General features: G+C 36.8%; 1 protein-coding gene across 10 annotated transcripts in view; it reads left to right on the top strand.

Annotated features, from left to right (window-relative positions):
• The window catches only part of ZMYM6 (zinc finger MYM-type containing 6), a 43876-nt gene extending 26139 nt beyond the window's left edge, over window positions 1-17737 (top strand). For all 10 annotated transcript variants that reach the window (XM_057704620.1, XM_057704633.1, XM_057704623.1 and 7 more), the window contains 5 exons: window positions 1272-1422; window positions 2647-2781; window positions 3226-3266; window positions 13178-13322; window positions 15842-17737. In XM_057704620.1, the coding sequence (XP_057560603.1) occupies window positions 1272-1422; window positions 2647-2781; window positions 3226-3266; window positions 13178-13322; window positions 15842-17673 (2304 nt within the window). In that variant the 3' untranslated portion in view covers window positions 17674-17737. The remainder of the gene's footprint in view (window positions 1-1271; window positions 1423-2646; window positions 2782-3225; window positions 3267-13177; window positions 13323-15841) is intronic.
• The last annotated feature ends 1099 nt before the right edge of the window (window positions 17738-18836 follow it).

Genomic DNA, 18836 nt, shown 5'->3' with positions numbered 1-18836 from the left:
ATGTTCCTTTTATTTTTGCTTTCTTATAAGGCACATGGACCTCATTTATAACTTTGAGGTTTTTTTAGTTACAACTTTACGTATTTATGATGCCTTAAGTGGCTCTTTCATTTAGAAGGTTACTCTGAGGAATTTGAAGTCAGACCTTGTTCTCACTTCATAGGTCAAATGATTCTGACCTCCTTACCCCTCACCTGTCTTCTTTAAAAAAATTACATTTTTGAAAGGCTAACAGTGAAAGCTGCGGTTATTGAATCACTAATACATGTCTGGTGCTTCATAAGTGTTATTTCATTTACTTCTCACCACAGCCCTAAGAGGTTGGTATAGTATTGCCAGTTTATAAATAAGGAAAAAGAGTAGGGTCTGGGGAGGTTAAGTAGTGGGCCCCCGAAGAAGCTGATAGGTGATGGACAGCACTGTAACAGTCCAGTGAAATCACCTATTTACTTGTCTACCTACCTAAAATATAAATTTCTTTGGGGGAAGGTATGTCTTTTTCATAATTATATGACCAAGACCTATCTCAGTGCTCAAGAAGATGATACCTAGTTAGATTTTTTTAAAATAAATAAATTTATTTATGGCTGTGTTGGGTCTTTGTTGCTGTGCATGGGCTTTCTCTAGTTGTGGCGAGTGGGGGCTACTCTTCATTGTGCTGCGTGGGCTTCTCATTGCAGTGGCTTCTGTTGTTGTGGAGCATGAGCTCTAGAGCGCAGGCTCAGTAGTTGTGGCACATGGGCTTAGTTGTTCTGTGCCATGTGGGATCTTCCCGGACCAGGCCTTGAACCCCTGTCTGTCCCTAAATATTTGTTGAATAAATCAAAGTCTTTATGACTCCAAAGCCCATATTCTTTATACCACAGTAGGCTGCCTCTTAATGTTAAAAACAAATAAACCATAAAAAGCCTCACAACTATCTTTTTAAAAAAATATTTATTTTTTGGCTGCGTTGGGTCAGTTGTGGCATGCGGGCTCTGTAGTTGTGGTGCGTGGGCTTAGTTCCCCCACAGTATGTGGGATCTTAGTTCCCCGACCGGGCATCCCCTGCATTGCAAGGTGGATTCTTAATCACTGGACCACAAGGGAAGTCCCCAAAACAAATAGTATTTATTATTTGTAAGTACAGTGTCTTAAGGTAGGAACCTTACATTTTGTGATCTCAACTGACATATATCCTGTTTTCATTGTTCCTTCTGGTTTTGTGATTAGTGTTATATTTTCATTATTTTACAGTTTTAAGCCTGTCCTGTTTTCCATTTCTTTCTCAGATGGCCAAGTGTGATGGTTGTAAACGACAGGGTAAGCTAAGTGAGTCCATAAAATGGAGAGGAAACATTAAACATTTCTGTAACCTGTTTTGTGTCTTGGAGTTCTGTCATCGTCAGCAAATTATGAATGACCCTCTTTCACAAAATAAAGGTAAAGTTAAACTTGACTAAGGGGCTCTTTAGTCAGTGCTAAGTTACTGTCAGCACACACACTTGTAAATAATGTAATAAAACAAAATTTCACTGGATTCAGATAGCCTGAATTTCCTTAAATTTTCCTGTAAGAATTCTTAAAGATTGTCCTTGAGGGAAAGTTAATCCTGATGCTTTTTGCTGTCAAAATCAAACACACCAAGGAATCAATAAATATATAAGCACTAATTTTGTAGGAAAATTAGAATTGATTGATTTTGATTGAATTTATCTGTACATAAGTAACTTACACTAAGGGATATACGCTATTCAGTTAATAAACCAGAAATGAAAACAGAAAATCAGGGCAAACAAAGGAAGAGGATAGAAGTATGTTAATATGGTTGCTGTGACTAGTATAGATTTGATCCAGAGCTTGCTTGTAGCCAAGGAAAAAAGAACAACACATTAATTATATCAGAAAAAATAAAGTAGACCAGTTCTTCACGGGTAGCAAAGTTTTTCCTGGCTAAGAATAAAATAATTTTGCAAGTAGGACAGCTAATGTGGTCAAAATATCAAGATGAATAGGTATGTTTTATGTTCTTAAAGTAGCTCTCTGAAGTAGCACTTCTCTGAGTTAGACTAAAAACATTTGATGTTATGTTCTCTCATCAAAGCCTGGAGTGCTGCTGAATTGACAGAATTCATGTGCTTTGACTCTAGTCTGGCCTTTGTCTACCTTTGCAATCATATTAATCATCACTGTAATCACATATGCCTTGTGCTAATCTTTTGTGTTATCATCCATACCCTAAGACCAGTCAGGGTGGTGGAGAATTTTCATTCCATAATCTGGGTTAACAAAATCAGTGTTTTTATGTGCAGGGACAACTATGTCACCAACTTATTTATAAAAATTATCATGTTAAATTTTTATTTGAATCAAGCTTACGTTTAGGAATTTTAATATTCACTAATGGAAAAGTGTGGTTAATCCTGAAGCTGACACCTGTATTTTTACCTATTAAATATCATTTGAAGTTTATAGTTTTAGAGAGTCAGGCACCCTTTAAGTCCTAATGAACACTAATCTGAACAGAATCACCCAACCCAACATTATACAGAGTTAGATATTTGCATTGTACCTTGAAACTTAGTTGTTTAACAGGGCTTGTTTTTAACGTGTGCTTGTGATCCTTTTGTTTATACTAGGTCTTACCTTTTTGTTTATTTTAATTAGTAAATATTTCTAAGACGCAAACTGCTTCAGTGGAGCTCCCTTCTGCAAGGAGAAATACAACACCTGTTATAACCAATGTGGTGTCATTGGCAAAAATATCTCCTGCCCAGCCCATAGGGAATGGTGTTTTAAAAGGTATGACTTGATGGAAAGGCATTTGGGTAGACTGTAGAGGTGAGTTTTGTCTAGTGTAAATAGCTCTATTTGTAATATTTGCATATAAGTTTGTATTAGGAAACATGCCCCTCTGTCTCTGAGGGAAGTGGGTAGCAAGCAGCGTGGCATGCCTAGGGAAGGAAGTGGTGTGTATGGTTTATTTTTTTAAGAACCCAAATGATTTTAATTTCGCTGCCTTTACCTTTGGAGATTCTAATACAGTAGGGTGGGATTGGGGCCCAGGGATCCCTACCTTTACCAGGCACCTGAGGTAATACTGATGCCAAGTTTCCTTGTACCACTTTTTTGAGAAATTCTGAACTAGGCTCTAGACCACCTTAGGGAGAGGAAAGTAACCTTGTGGTTTCAGTGTTTACTTCTGTATATTCTAGGGATAATAATGTATGTTTTAATTTATAACAGGTGCAGTTAATGCTAAAGAGGCAGCAAAGATCATTGAAGATGTAAGTTTTATTGTTAATTATTTTCCTGATTAATGACCCTTGGGTTTAGTTTCATTTTGGATATAGCCTTCTAATGTGTCTGAGTACATTTCTGTTTGCTGCTTAGTCTTTTTAAAAAGTAGAGTAATATATTATGCACTATCTTTTTAAATTAATTAATTTATTGGCTGCGTTGGGTTTTGTTGCTACATGCAGGCTTTCTCTAGTTGCAGTGAGTGGGCTTCTCATTGTGGTGGCTTCTGTTGTTGCGGAGCACAGGCTCTAGGCACAAGGGCTTCAGTAGTTGTGGCATGTGGGCTCAATAGTTGTGGCTCACGGGCTCTAGAGCGTAGGCTCAGTAGTTGTGGCACACGGGCTTAGTTGCTCTGCGGTGTGTGGCATCTTCCCGGACCAGAGAATTGAACCTGTGTCCCCTGCGTTGGCAGGTGGATTCTTAACCACTGTGCCACCAAGGTAGTCCCTATTATGCACTAATTTTTGTTTCTGAATCTTAAAGTTAGATCATTAATGAGAATGCATGCCTGATTTATTTTATTGTTTGTGTTCTTGTTCCTTAGTTGCTTTAAATACTTAATTCCATCTGGTTGCTTATTTTTCTTTTACTATATTCAAGTATTTTTCTTTTGTACTTAGAAGGTCTCTTGAAAATATTCAGTATATTGTTGTTTTATGCATCTTTGAAGGTAGTGCAAAGTAAAAATGTATTTAAATCACTTTATTGTGAAAATTCCCCAAAATTAAAAAAAATTTAAAGAAATACGTAATTTCAAATCTGGCAGGCTGAAAGAATTGCAAACTATGTCACTGTTGTCATATGTCAGCATCACTCTAGCAGGAAAACAAAATTTCCAATTTATCAGTATCACACGAACCTAATGTGTCAGATCTTGGGTTAATGTTTTTAGTGACTGTTGGGTTGCTCTCTTAACATTTGCTCTTGATACAATTAAAAATCTTTTAAAAAATACTGATATATAACAGCGTCATTCAGGTTCATTAAGTGGTGATGCTATACTAAAAAGTGTGGCCCAAATTCAATAAATTTGGAGCAGAAGTTAGATGTGATAAAACTCTGTGAGGAAGGCCAGACCATTGCTGTGATATCTCATGCTGTTAATTTAGGAGAGTGTACCCCGCAGAGTGGTAGAGATAATGCTCAAAAAACCTCAAAGTGGCATTAAAGCAGGTACACTTTAGTTCACAAAATTATCTTGTAACCAGGCAAGGATAATGGAATAAATGGAAGAAATCCTGGCAACACAGCTGCAAGATCAATGTTGCCATAATGCACCCCTAAGGCCAAGCTATCATCTGTGCTAAGGCATGAAGTATTTTTGATGATTTGAAAGGAGGCGACACTGAGACAAAAAGGCTTGCTACAAGTCATGGCTGGCTTTCCCATTTTAAAGCCCACCAAGATTTTAAGAATATAAAAATGAGCAGGCAAGCCATATCTGCTAACACTGAAGCTATCAAAATATTTCAGCTTTACCAGAGTTTAAAGAGGCTTTAACTTGGAAGACATCATAACATCTGCTAATAAAGAAGCTATGAAAATGGTAAAGAAGGTAAATTTGTGCAAGGCTGATGAAAGAGATTTTGAAATTTTACTTGGGTTGTTGCCCAGGGATTAATAAAGGAAGACTTGCTAGAATTAAAAAAACAAAGGTAGCAGGAAGAGGGCCCCAGCATTTAGCCTGGGCCTTCAGCACATCAACTAGCGGTGAAGTGACTGGCATAGACTTTTGACCATATTTCAGCAACAATTGCTGTGTTTGAAAATGATCCAAATGTGGATTGTGGTTCCATGGTTGCAAGGCAAAAGATGGACAGCATGTCTGCATATCAAAAAAAAGGGAAAAAAAAACCCCCCAAAACCAAGCCACATTAGATTCATTAGATTTATTCTTTAGCAAAACTCTTTCAGGGAGTCAGACCAGCCTTCACCATAATTTGGAGAGAGAGTTTATCCTACTTAATTTGATATCTCTTAACTCTCCCATTATTATTGTTGTTGGGAGATGATAACTCCAGTTAATTATTCTCAGGCAGTATACCATATTAGTTAATGAACTATCATATCAGTAAGTTAATTTTGTATTTATATGTGTATTATGTATTGTACATTAAGTTATATCTTAAAATTACATTATTAGTAAATCACTGTGTTGTAGAATTAATAATTTTGTTATTAACTGCCTAATTGTGTAATGAATTATTATTGTATCTTATATTAATAAGTACTATTAATATGTATTATAAAATATTCTATGTTGGTTATAGATTTATGACTCTGATAACGCATCCCTCGTCTGCTTTATATGTATGGGACAGTTAGTCTTGAATTATATGGGTTTTGAATTATTCAGGATTTTCAGAAACATCTCTCTCATATTGAATATGACTGCCCTATGTATGTTTTCCCTATATGGAGTATTTCTGTAATTCACCAGTCGTTTAAACTGTGTTACAGAATAGTTCTGATTAATATTTTCAGTTTAGTCTATAAAAAGTATAATAATAATGTAGTATTTTTATGATTAAAAAAACTGACAGTTTTAGAATCATTTGTTTCTATGGGACTTTGGTCTGAATCTCTTTCAAGTTATTTAAGTGGTCTTAAGTTTGGGGGAAAGGTGAGATACAGGAAAGTGCAAAGAAGAAAATAAACTGCAAACGCCAGCAGACTTTTTCTTTAAAGGTCTAGAGAGTAAATATTTAGACTTTGCAGGCCATGCAGTCTCTGTTACAGCTCCTCACCTCTGCCACTGTAGTGCAGAAGTAGCCAGAGACTATACACAAGTGAGTGAGTGGCTCTGCTCCAGTAAAACTTTATTTATGAACACAGGTGATGGGCCCATGAACCATACTTTGCCAACTCCCTGTTCTACTGTATTCCCTCCATCCAGAATTAACCATTGCTGGATTTGGCTTATTTGCTGACAGTATTTTTTTCTCCTACCCTCTCTCCTTTTTTATTCTTTTTAAAAAATGAATCACTACCTCAGTCCTTTTTCACATCCCTAGATGCAGCTACTCTTATGAGTTTGGTGTGTGTCCTTTCAGACCATTTTTAATCTTTCACATTCATATATACACATACATGGAAAATAATAATATTTTTAAAAAGTCCATGTGATACTTAATAGATTTGGTACATTCCTATTGCTGCTGTATAATATTGTATATAGGTACCGCATTTTATTTACCTATTGCTCTGTTGTTAAACACTAGGTTGCTTCACTATCAAAAATCTCTGCTACAGTGAACATTCTCGTATATGTCTCTTTGTGCACACGTGCAGGTGTTTGTCTAGAGTAGACATGGAAGAGTGGAATTTTGGGGACAAAGCGTATTTCCGTTTTTAGTTTTCAAATTGCCCTATAGAGTGGCTGTTGCAGTTTTTATTCTCATCAGCAGTTTATTTTTGTACTCATTTCCCACAGTCTATCATTTTATGTTGTCAGATTTAAACTTTTTTTTTTGCCAATCTGTTTAGTAATATCTTGTTGTTTTATTTTGCATGTCACTGATTCCTAGTGAGATTGCTTATATTTCTGTTTTTGAACATTTGAATTTTCTTTTCTTTGAATTTACTGTTTTAAAATTTCCCCCATTTTTGTGCTTAATTGTCTTTTTCTTATGAATCTCTGTATATATTCTGGATTTTCCTTCCTTTCTACTCATTTTTATCAACACAAAAACATGCAGTACTATTTCCTACCTGAAAAAAAATCCTTCTTTAACACCATGGCCTTTCAGCTACTGTCCCATTTCTCTGTTCTCCATTTTGGGAAAACTCCTCTAAGGGTGCCCTCTATTTGCTGCCTCCATTTCCTTATCTGTTATCTTCCCTTAGCTCACTCTAGTCAGGCTTTTGTCTGCACCACTCCACTGAAACTGTTCTTGTCAGTATCTCCATCAATCTTTATTTTGCCAAATCCAGTGGTCAGTTTTAAGTTCTCATTCTACTCATCCTTTCAGTTACATTTGATATAATTGATCTCTCCCTCCTTCCTTGAAATACCTTCTTCAACTTCATATTTGTCCCTTTTGTCAATCTACATTTCTTTGTAGGGGACTCATACAGTCCTGTGGTTTTAAACCACCTAGCTGGTGGCTGATTACCAGATTTATTTCTCTGGCCTTGACCTCTGAGCTCTAGATTCATGTATCCATCCAACTGCCTGCTTGACATTTACTCTTAGATGATGAATAGCCATCTCAAATAAAGCAGAACCGTTTTATTTTCCCCACACTTCCTCTCCACTGTTCCCTACTTCTTATCACTCCTGTTGTTATCTTCTTAGTCTGAGCCACCATCATCTTTCTTCTGGATTATTGTCTTCCTCCTTTCATTCTTGCCCTTTGCAGTTTTTTCTCCACACTGTTGGCAGAATGATCGTCTTAAAACACGAATCAGATTGTCACTCCAAAGCTTCTAAAACCTTCAGTGAAATTCTGAACAAGAAAAATAAAGAAGGGGAAGAGCTAGTTCCCAAAATTATAGGATAACTACAAATTAAAAATAATTTTTTTTTAAATTTTTATTGGCATACAGTTGATTTACAATTTTTTTAATGTATATATATATTTATTGAAGTTGATTTACAATGCTGTGTAAGTTTCAGGTGTACAGCACAGTGATTCAGCTATATAATCTTTTTCAGATTCTTTTCCCCTATAGGTTCTTTTTTTTATATATACATTTATTTGTTTATTTTATTGGCTGTGTTGGGTCTTTTTTGCTGTGTGCGGGCTTTCTTTTTAGTTGCGGTGAGTGGAGGCTACTCTTCGTTGTGGTGCGCGGGCTCCTCATTGCTGTGGCTTCTCTTGTTGCAGAGCACGGGCTCTAGGCGTGTGGGCTTCAGTAGTTGCAGCACATGGGCTCAGTAGTTGTGGCTCACGGGCTCTAAAGCACAGGCTCAATAGTTGTGGTGCACGGGCTTAGCTGCTCCGTGGCATGTGGGATCTTCCTGAAGTAGGGATCAAACCCATGTCCCCTGCATTGGCAGGCAGATTCTCAACCACTGCGCCACCTAGGAAGCCCCTACAATGTTGTTTTAATTTCAGATACAGCAAAGTAAATCAGTTATACAACAAATTTTATAAAGCTTCATAGTTGAAACAATGAGGAGCCAATAGAAAAGAAGTCCAGGGGCTTCCTAGGTGGCGCAGTGGTTAAGAATCCGCCTGCCAATGCAGAGGACATGGGTTCGATCGCTGCTCCAGGAAGATCCCACATGCTGCGGAGCAACTAAGCCCGTGTGCCAATAAATAAATTAAAAAAAAAAAAATTAAAAAAAAAAAAAGAAGTCCAGAAACAGATTCAAATATATACATGCGAATTTAGAAATAATAAAGGTGACAGTTCAGATCAGTAGGAGAGATCTAGATTATTCAATAAATGTTGTGACAACTGAGTAGACATATGGAAGAAAATACAGTTGGATTTCTACCTGCTAGGGTAAACCAAAATGATGTCCAGATGGAGAAAAGTTTTAACTTTTAAAAACTAATGAAAGTATTGGGAAAAAGTGTAGGAAAGAATTTTGATGCAGAAGTGGGGAAAGTCTTTCTAAATATGTCACAAAACCCAAAAGCCATAAAGATTTGTGAGGAAAATTCAACTACATTTCAAAGTCAAAAGATAACATGAAAAAAAAAAGGTTGCAATTATGTTATGAAGGGCTATTTTTTCCCATATGTGAAGAGTTTCTATGAATCAGTAAGAAGACCCAACATCCGTTAGGAACATGGGCAAAAGTCTACAGACTAGGAAATAAAAATGGTTCTTAAACATATGCAAACATAATTCAACTTCAAGCTTAGAGAAATGCCATTTAGAGCCACAGTTTTATCAGATGGCAAAGATAAAAATGATGGATAACACTGTTAAGGCATATTTACATATTGCCAATAGCAGTTGGTAAAACTGTTACAGAGGGCAATTTAGTAAAACCTGTTAAAATTTAAAATGTAAATACCATTTTACCCAGGAACTCCAGTTTTAAGAATTTATGCTTCAGATATATTTTGCACATTTATGAATACTGTACATTTATGCAGTATATTGTTAGTAGGAAAAGAAAAAACAACCTAATTGTTTCATCAGTGGTCAGGGCCATTGTGAGTTCATCCTGAGGTATTGTGCAAATTAGAAAAAAAATAGCCATACGTAGAGATTCTGAAATGCATCCTCTCCAACCCACACTTAGTCACATGGCCTGGCAAGTGGAGGTCCCTGTACACATATACAGTGGCTCTGTTGGGACCATAGTTATATATACTATACCCCATGTGGTGGAATATCATGCAGTTAAAAAGAATGTGGCAGCTCTTTACAGACATAGAGCAGTCTTATATATAATAAGTGAAAAAACACAAAACACACAAAATACATGCCTGTACATTTGTATAGAATATCTCTGGAAGGCAGCCAATAGATAATAGTGATTCCCACTGAGGAGAACTGAAAGACTGGGGGAGAATTTTAAAACGGAGAGTTATTTTCATTGTTCACTATTTGAATCTTTGAATTTTGTCACATGTTATATTACCCATTCAAAAAACATGCATTAGAATTAAAAGGTAAACGAAAACAGGGAAAAGGATATGAATAGACAGTTCACAGAAGAGGAAATATAATGCTTAAACATGAAAAATATATAACCACAATACTGTTATATAATTTCTCACTTATTGAGAAATAGTAAAGAAAGTTTGGTAATGTTTGGAGTGTTGGGAAACAGTCTCCCATACATTGTAATATACAGATTTTCATATACTTTGACCCACCAAACAGCACTTATAAGACTTTATTCTAGTCAGTGCACCTTGTGGTCCTGCGGATGTCTCTTGCTTCGATAGTGTCTGGCCGGAATAGACCCAGGGATGCCCCTTCTTCCAGCCTCTGACCACCCTGCAACCTCTTTTCCAGTCCCAACCTTCAGAACCATCTTCTCAGCCATTCACTGTCTCTGGGACCAGCCAACATCGTCCTTATTGCCAGTCAACCAAGAACTCCCAGATTGGTCAGAATTATTCCACCAAAGTGGAGGCTGCCATCAGTCGCCTGGTCAACCTGCATCTGCAGGCCTCCTACACATACCACTCTCTGAGCGTCTGTTTCCACCATGGTGATGAGTCTCTGGAGAGTGTGGGACACTTCTTCCGAGAGTTAGCCTCTTGAAGATGCTAAACCAGCACAGTGGCGGTATCCTCTTCTAGGATGTGCAGAAGCTGTCCCAAGATGCGTGGGATAAACCCTGGATGCCATGGAAGCTGCCACGGTTGTGGAGAAGAACCTGAGCCAGGCCCTTTTGGATCTTCATACCCTGGTTCTGCCCATGCAGACCCCCATCTCAGTGATGTCCTGGAGAATCACTTCATAGATGAGGAGGTGAAGCTCATCAAGGAGATGGGTAACCACCTGGCAGACCGGCTGGTGTTTGGCTGGGCTGGGCGAGTATCTTTTTGAAGGCTCACCCTCAACTCAAGAAGGGCTAGGAGCCTCCAGCCCAGCTGTCTTTGAGGGGCCCCTCTGGCATCCCTCTGGTATCAGGGCTTCTGTCTGAGCCTCTTCCTAGAGAGACTCTGCAGCTTTTTAATCACCCTGGAGCCCTCTCTGAAGCTGTAGACCAAATGGAAACAATAAAGCTTTTGCAGGAAAAAAGAAAGACCTTAGTCTATAGATACATTAGCATATGTAGAATCAATCTGTATGTAAAGATATTTATTGTAGCATTGTTTATAATAGCAAAAGATTTATAACATTTAAATGTTCAGCAGCAGGGACTCTTCAGCTTACATATAGTACATTCAGTGTATAAAGCTGTTAGTAGGCAACTTTGTGTAAAATTATATGAAAATACCTCCAAGATAGTTTGTTAAGTGGCAGAGCTAGGTGCTGAACCTTGCTAATAATATGCTACCATGTGTAGTCAGAAGCAACTTATGTAATTACATAGCCCATCTCTAGAAGGATGTGTACGAAACTGGGAACACTGTATTCAAGACTGAGTCTGTATGGATGGCAGACGGGCGTGGAAAACTTACTTTTCCCGTATGCACTTTTATACCTTTTGAATTATACCTCATTCAAAATTATTGCATTTTTACCTATTTAAAAAGCAAAATTTAAATGACAATAATCCCCCCTTATACTTGGGGGATATGTTTCAAGGCCCCCAGTGGATGCCTGAAACCATGGACAATATCGAACCCTATATATACTATGTTTTTTTCCTGTACATACATATCTGTGATAAAGTTTAATTTATAACTTAGGCACAGTAAGAGATTAACAGCAATAACAGAACAGTTATAACAGTATACTGTAATAAAAGCTATATGAATGTGGTCTCTGTCTCAAAATACCTTATTGTACTGTATACACCATTGTTGTGGTGATATGAGATGGTGAAGTGAGGTGAAATGAGGTGAAAAACGTAGGCGTGACGAAGTGTTAAGCTTTTCCCTTTGCACTTGAAGGATGCACTTTAGGGCTTCTCTTTGGCATATCTGAATTGCCAGCATCACTACTGTTGCGCTTTGGGGACATTATTAAATAAAATAAGGGTTACTAACCCTAACTGTGACAACCACAGCAATCGATCTGGCAACCAAGATGGCTACTAAATGACTAATGGGCAGAATATGCGGGACAAAGGAATGGTTCACTTCTTGGGCATCTCAGAATGGGACAGCAAGAGATTTCATCATGTCACTCAGAACGGCGTACGATTTAAAACTTATAAGTTGTTTATTTCTGGAGTTTTCCATTTAATATTTTCAAACTGCAGTTGACCGCGGGGTAACTGAAATGAAGGAAAGCAAAACTGCAGATGAGGGAGGCTACTGTGTACTGTTTGGTGGTTTCCCATCACACTTAAAATATAATCCTAATTTTCTGTTGTTGTTGTTGTTGTTTTTTTTTTTAACTAAGACCTTCCAGGTCCTGTACAAGTTGGCTTCTGCTGATCTTTCCAAACATATCATTTTAGCCCCTGCTTGCTTTATTTCAGCCTTGTTGAAATAAAGCATGTCACACTTTTTCCCACTTCGGGTCTTTTGCACCTCAGGCCTTTGCATGGCATGCTTTTTTGAATATTCATAAGGTCTTTGCTCAGATGTTTACTCCAGAATTTCATCTCCTCCACGCTGTCACTCTCCACTCCCTTATCCTGCTTTATTTCTTTCATAGCACTTATGGAATTATACATTATGTATTTGTTTTACTTGTTTATATTCTGTCTCTCCCTCTAGAATGTAAGGCCCATCAGAGCCAGACTTTGTCTTGTTTTCTGCTGTATGCCCAGGGCTAAGAACAGTGCCCGGCTTGTAGTAAAAGTTCAGTAAATGTTTACTGAATGAAAGAACATGTTTTTAAATACATTCTCCCACTCTATTGTTTATCCTTCAACTTTAAAGACCTTTGTTTGCAGAAGTTTAAAATTTCAAGGTAGTCAATTTTATTAACCTTTTCTACTTTATTTTTACCTCTTTTGTGCTTTAAGAATACCTTTTGGTTACTTGAAAATTCTGCATCGATTTTAAAGTTTTATTTTTTTCATGTTGAGGTCTTGAATCGATATGGCATATTTTTTTGCATATGGTTTGAGGTTGGATCTAGTTTTTCTGAATAGCCAGTTGTCCTAATCAGCAGATTGTTTTCATTACTTTGATTGTAATTATTATAGGCAGAGTATTTTTTAAAATCAATTAATGGCACTGATACTGATTGAAGAGTTAGCAATTAGTAAATATTTTCCAAAGCAACTTTATTGTACCACTCTTTCAAAGAATTGTATTTCTTTTGATATATGTCACCTTTCAATTGATAGCAATTATAGTCAGTGAGAAGGTACTAAAAAAATCTCTCTTTGGTTTCTGAATTTGTTTTTAACTAGGGAAGTTCGCAGACAGGTGCCATGAAACTTCTGTCTTCCCAGTCTTTGAGACTTTTAAAGAACAAAGCGTTACTGTGTAAACCTGTCACACAGACCAAGGCCACCTCTTGCAAACCACATACACAACACAAGGAATGTCAGACAGGTATGTGTTGTGCTTTCCACATGTAGTAAGTTTGTGTTCTGTTTTGTGTGCTTGTTTTTGCTTTTGTAAGAAAGGGAAAGAAAGTCATTGACAGTTTCTTAAATGTGAAAACATTAATTCTTGGATCACTTACTTTGAACATCTAATTTATTCCTTTTGTATTTATTGTCATTAACACTAATAACTACTAAATTGAATCCATATGCACGGAAAGCATTATGTGTAGAGTGGACAAGCATGTTCTGTACATGTGCATTGCTTTTCAGATGTATAGACAGGCTATTATAATTACTAAGATACAAATTTAGGTAAAAGTATTAGTGATTTAACTTTGCTTCTTTTTTTAAACACTGACTTGATTTACTAAAAGTACAACTATATGTATGAGGTATTGGTGATCAGGAAAATTACTTGAATTCATATTTGAAAATGTTGCACACTCTTGCCCCAATCCATGTTAACTGCTTTTAATCCCACTACCCTTATATTTTCAATCACTTTTATAGCCTACTCTGCCCAAAAAATTTTTTGATTTTTGTTTTTAATGATAATTTTACTTCACAGAATATACTATATTTAAAAGCTTAGTCTGGGGACTTCCCTGGTGGTCCAGTGGTTAAGGCTCCGTGTTTCCAGTGCAGGGTGTGTGGGTTCGATCCCTGGTTGGGGAACTGGGGGAAAAAAAAAAAGTAAAAGCTTAGTCTGTCAATAACTAACCATGAGTGTTTATGTAGGATGCCTTTCTTTTGGTAGGAGTCAAGGAGAATTCTGTTTTCCTGCCTCAGTAAATTTGACTGTTTTATATTCCTATTAATATGTTACATTTTTTGCTTACATGAATTTATATTAAATACACATTCACATGTGGAAGGTAGTAGGGGTCTGTGGATAGCTATATATGTGGGTATGTGTGTTTATACATTTTTTGAATTTCTAGATTAAGTATTAGGATGTTTTCTATATACTGTTGTAAACTACTTTTTCACTTGACGTTGCACGAAAACATCATTCCACATCAACATAAATTTAAATATACACTGGGATTCTTGATGCATAGATTCCAATGTAGATAATATATGGTTATATATAATGTATATCCATCCTCCTAAGGTTGAACATGTAGATTGCTTCTAGTTTTTTAATATTATAAACAGTATTGAGTTAAGCTGTGTAAATGGATCTTTCTCCACTTGTCTCATTATGTTCTTAGGATAAATCCTAAGTAGTGGAATTACTGACTCAAAAGCTCTCATAGAATTTTAAGGCTTAGAATTTGATATGTATTGCAAAATGGCCCTCCTGAAAAGTTATATTAATTTATGCTCCAACCAGCAGTGTTTGAGAGCATCCATCTCTCTACACCTTCACTGACACTGGGTATTAAAACTAATAATTAACCCCTTTCCCCTCAACTTTAATTGCAGAATTCAGAAAGATTGAAAATATAGCACAATGAACAATACCCTTTGATGAATATACATAATGAATATACCCTTCATCTAGATTCACCAAACGTTAACTTTTTGCAACATTTTTTTCTCCTCTCACTTTTTACCATCTTTTAAAAAGTAAAATAGTTAATTTTTTTAAAAAGGTTTATTATTTATTTATTTATTTATGGCTGTGTTGGGGCTTTGTTGTTGCATTGGGGCTTTGTTGTTGCGCTTGGGCTTTCTCTAGTTGTGGTGACAGGAGGCTACTCTTTGTTGTGGTGCACAGGTTTCTCAGTGCAGTGGCTTCTCTTGTTGCGGAGCAGGGGCTCTAGGTGCGTGGGCTTCAGTAGTTGCAGTGTGTGGGCTCAGCAGTTGTGGCTCCCGGGTTCTAGAGCGCAGGCTCAGTAGTTGTGGCACACGGGCTTAGTTGCTCCGTGGCATGCGGGATCTTCCCAGACCAGGGCTCGACCCCGTGTTCCCTGCGTTGGCAGACGGATTCTTAACCACTGCGCCACCAGGGAAGTCCCTAAAATAGTTTATTCTTAACTTGGTGTGTATCCTGTGGACATTAGTCCTAATTCCACTAATGCATTGACTACATGGCATTACTAGGACACATACCACTGCCTACAGTTTTACTACAGTGACCCAGCTTTGGGCCAAGAGAAATTCAAGTTTAGTTTTGTTTTTTTAATTTAAATGTATTTTTTTGGCTGCGTCAGGTCTTAGTCTTTGTTGAGGTATGTGGGATCTTTAGTTGTGGCGTGTGGGCTTCTTAGTTGCTACATGGGAACTCTTAGTTGCGGCATGAATGTGGGATCTAGTTCCCTGACCAGGGATTGAACCTGAGCCCCCTGCATTGGGAGTGTGGCGTCTTAACAACTGGACCACCAGGGAAGTCCCGAGAAATTCAGTTTTTAATGGCATCATGGAAGTATTATGGTTTGTGTTTAAACCTTAATTAGTGTGTGCTTTTGACAAATATAAATAGTAACAAAGTATAAATTTTAAATGCATGGGGGGAAAACATAAAGAACATAGCTTATTTGTTCTTGAAAATAACAGTGATTCAAATATTTCATTCAGATTTATCTATGCCTAATGAGAAAAATGATGTGGAACTTGATTCTCCACCTGCAAAGAAAAAAAGAATAAGTTTTTTCCAGACTTATGATGTGGAATATTTAAAAGTTGGTTTTATTATCAGTCCTGGATCAAAAGAAAGTTCACCAAGGCCACAGTGTGTCATCTGTGGAGAAATTTTATCCAGTGAAAACATGAAGCCAGCAAATCTTTCTCATCATTTGAAGACAAAGCATTCAGAATTAGAAAACAAACCAGTAGATTTTTTTGAACAAAAATCTCTTGAAATGGAATGTCAAAACAGTGCTTTAAAAAAGTGTTTACTAGTTGAAAAGTCACTTGTGAAAGCTTCTTATTTAATTGCTTTCCAAATTGCTGCCAGCAAAAAGCCATTTTCCATTGCTGAAGAATTAATTAAACCATATTTAGTAGAAATGTGTTCAGAAGTTTTGGGTTCCAGTGCTGGAGACAAAATGAAAACCATTCCTCTTTCTAATAATACGATTGGACACAGGATTGATGAACTATCTGCAGACATTGAAGATCAGCTGATTCAAAAGGTCAGAGAGTCAAAGTGGTTTGCCCTTCAGATAGATGAGTCAGAAATCTCAAATACCACCCTTCTTTTGTGCTATATTCGTTTCATTGATTATGGTTGTAGTGATATAAAAGAAGAATTATTATGTTGCATTGAAATGCCTTCTCAAATGACTGGTTTTGAAGTATTTGAACTAATAAATAAATATATTGATAGTAAATCTCTGAATTGGAAGCATTGTGTTGGTCTCTGTACAGATGGGGCTGCAAGCATGACTGGTAGGTGTTCTGGTTTAAGGGCAAAAATTCAAGAAGTTGCCATGAATACAGTGGCATTTACACATTGTTTTATTCACCGTGAACATTTAGCAGCAGAAAAGTTGTCTCCATGCTTACATGAAATTCTTTTGCAGTCAGCACAAATTTTAAGTTTTATAAAGAGCAATGCGTTGAATTCGCGAATGTTAACAATTTTGTGTGAAGAGATGGGGTCTGAGCACGTGAGTTTACCACTTCATGCTGAAGTACGTTGGATATCAAGAGGGAGAATTTTAACAAGATTATTTGAATTACGTCATGAAATTGAAATATTTTTAAATCAAAACCATTCAGACCTGGCCAAGTATTTTTGTGATGAGGAATGGGTTGCAAAGCTGGCCTATTTATCAGATATTTTTTCACTTATAAATGAACTAAATTTAAGTCTCCAAGGAACTATGACTACTCTCTTCAATTTGTATAATAAAATCGATATGCTTAAGAAAAAGTTAAAAATGTGGTTGGAGCGCACACAAGAGAATGATTATGACATGTTCCCTTCATTTTCTGAATACTCAAACTCATCAGGCTTATTAAATATGAGCAGTATTGCAAGCATTATTTTTGAGCATCTGGAAGGACTTTCTCAAATGTTCAATGACTGTTATCCACCAGAAGAAGACTTGCGTTCAGGAAATTTGTGGGTAATTAACCCTTTTATGAATCACCAAAATAGTAATCTCACGGACTTCGAAGAAGAAAAACTAGCACAGCTATCGTCAGATTTAGGATTACAATCAGTATTTAAATCAATGTCTGTAACTCAGTTTTGGATAAATGCAAAGGCATGTTACCCAGAACTCCATGAAAAGGCAATGAAATTTTTATTGCCCTTTTCAACTATTTATTTATGTGATGCTACATTTTCAGCTTTGACTGAGTCAAAACAAAGAAATCTGTTGGTTTCTGGCCCTGCCCTACGACTTGCAGTCACATCTTTAATTCCGAGGATAGAAAAATTAGTAAAGGAGAAAGAATAGTAATGTGCATATTGCTTATTATCAAAGTCTATAATTTTGTGTTAAATTTTGTATGAGATAAGTATCCGAAAATATAATTTCCTAATGTGGATATGTGTTCTCGGTGATTAAATAAGTGTTTTAATAATTTTTCTTTTTGTGGAGGAATTTAATAATTATGCATTTATACATAATTATGTCATTTTAGTAGTCCAAGGTAAAGAACTTAGCTATTTTATTGATTGATCAAATAATTTGGATTCGTGACAAAGATGTAGGTAATGAAAGGCCCAGTTTATAATGTAATAGCTAGCACACCTGGATGTTGAAACTGCTTGGCCTTTAGAAGCACATGGGACATTTCAGTCTTCAGCCAGCCGGCTACCTACCGAGCAGGTTGTGGGTAGGTAGAAAATAAAAATCCAAGCAGCTGGGCTATCAGGAAATGAAGCAGCAGGCCTTTTCATAAAAGACCAGGGCTTGGCAAACCTTTTTCATAAAAGGCCAGGTAATGAATATTTTAGGCTTTGCAGGTCATAAGGTGGGAACTACTCAGTTGTGCTGTTGCAGCACAAAAGCAGTGGTAGACAGTACACAGACTGTGGTTCAATAAAACTACTTATTTATGAACACAGAAACATGAATTTCATATAATTTTCATGTGTCACGGAAGCTGCCTTAAAAATTTTATTATTAAAATATGTAAACAAACAAACATTGTTAGCTGAGGGAAGGGAAGGGAGTAAAAAAAACCAGAGCACTTTCTGAGTTTGGCATGGTTTTCTCATCCAGGTCTAGATAGATTTCCAGGTAAAAGCAGATGGGCCAGGAGTGTCCTGTAGGGTTTTGTTAAGTGAAAGCCTCTCTACCCATGGCTACAAGTATCTGAATTTTCAAATAGCTTTTACATTTTAATTTCAGCTGAAAGATATTAGAGGGAAAACATTTCAGGCAAAGATAAAAAAGAACAACCTATTTTATAATGACTAGTTATTGATTTATTCCTAATTAATTTCATAAGTTTACTAATTTACAAATAACTCTTTGAGTTCTTACACGTGCCAGGCATTGTGCTAGGCCTGCTACAGGCTCCGAACTGATACGGCATTATCTGCGTTTACAGACGCAGACACCACTGAGGCCCGCTGAGTTTAGGCGACAGCTCAGATCGCCAAGCTAGTGCG

This window comes from Hippopotamus amphibius, chromosome 1 (genome assembly GCF_030028045.1).
Source record: "Hippopotamus amphibius kiboko isolate mHipAmp2 chromosome 1, mHipAmp2.hap2, whole genome shotgun sequence".
Classification (NCBI taxonomy): Eukaryota; Metazoa; Chordata; class Mammalia; order Artiodactyla; family Hippopotamidae; genus Hippopotamus; species Hippopotamus amphibius.
This window is presented reverse-complemented; position numbering and strand designations above follow the sequence as displayed.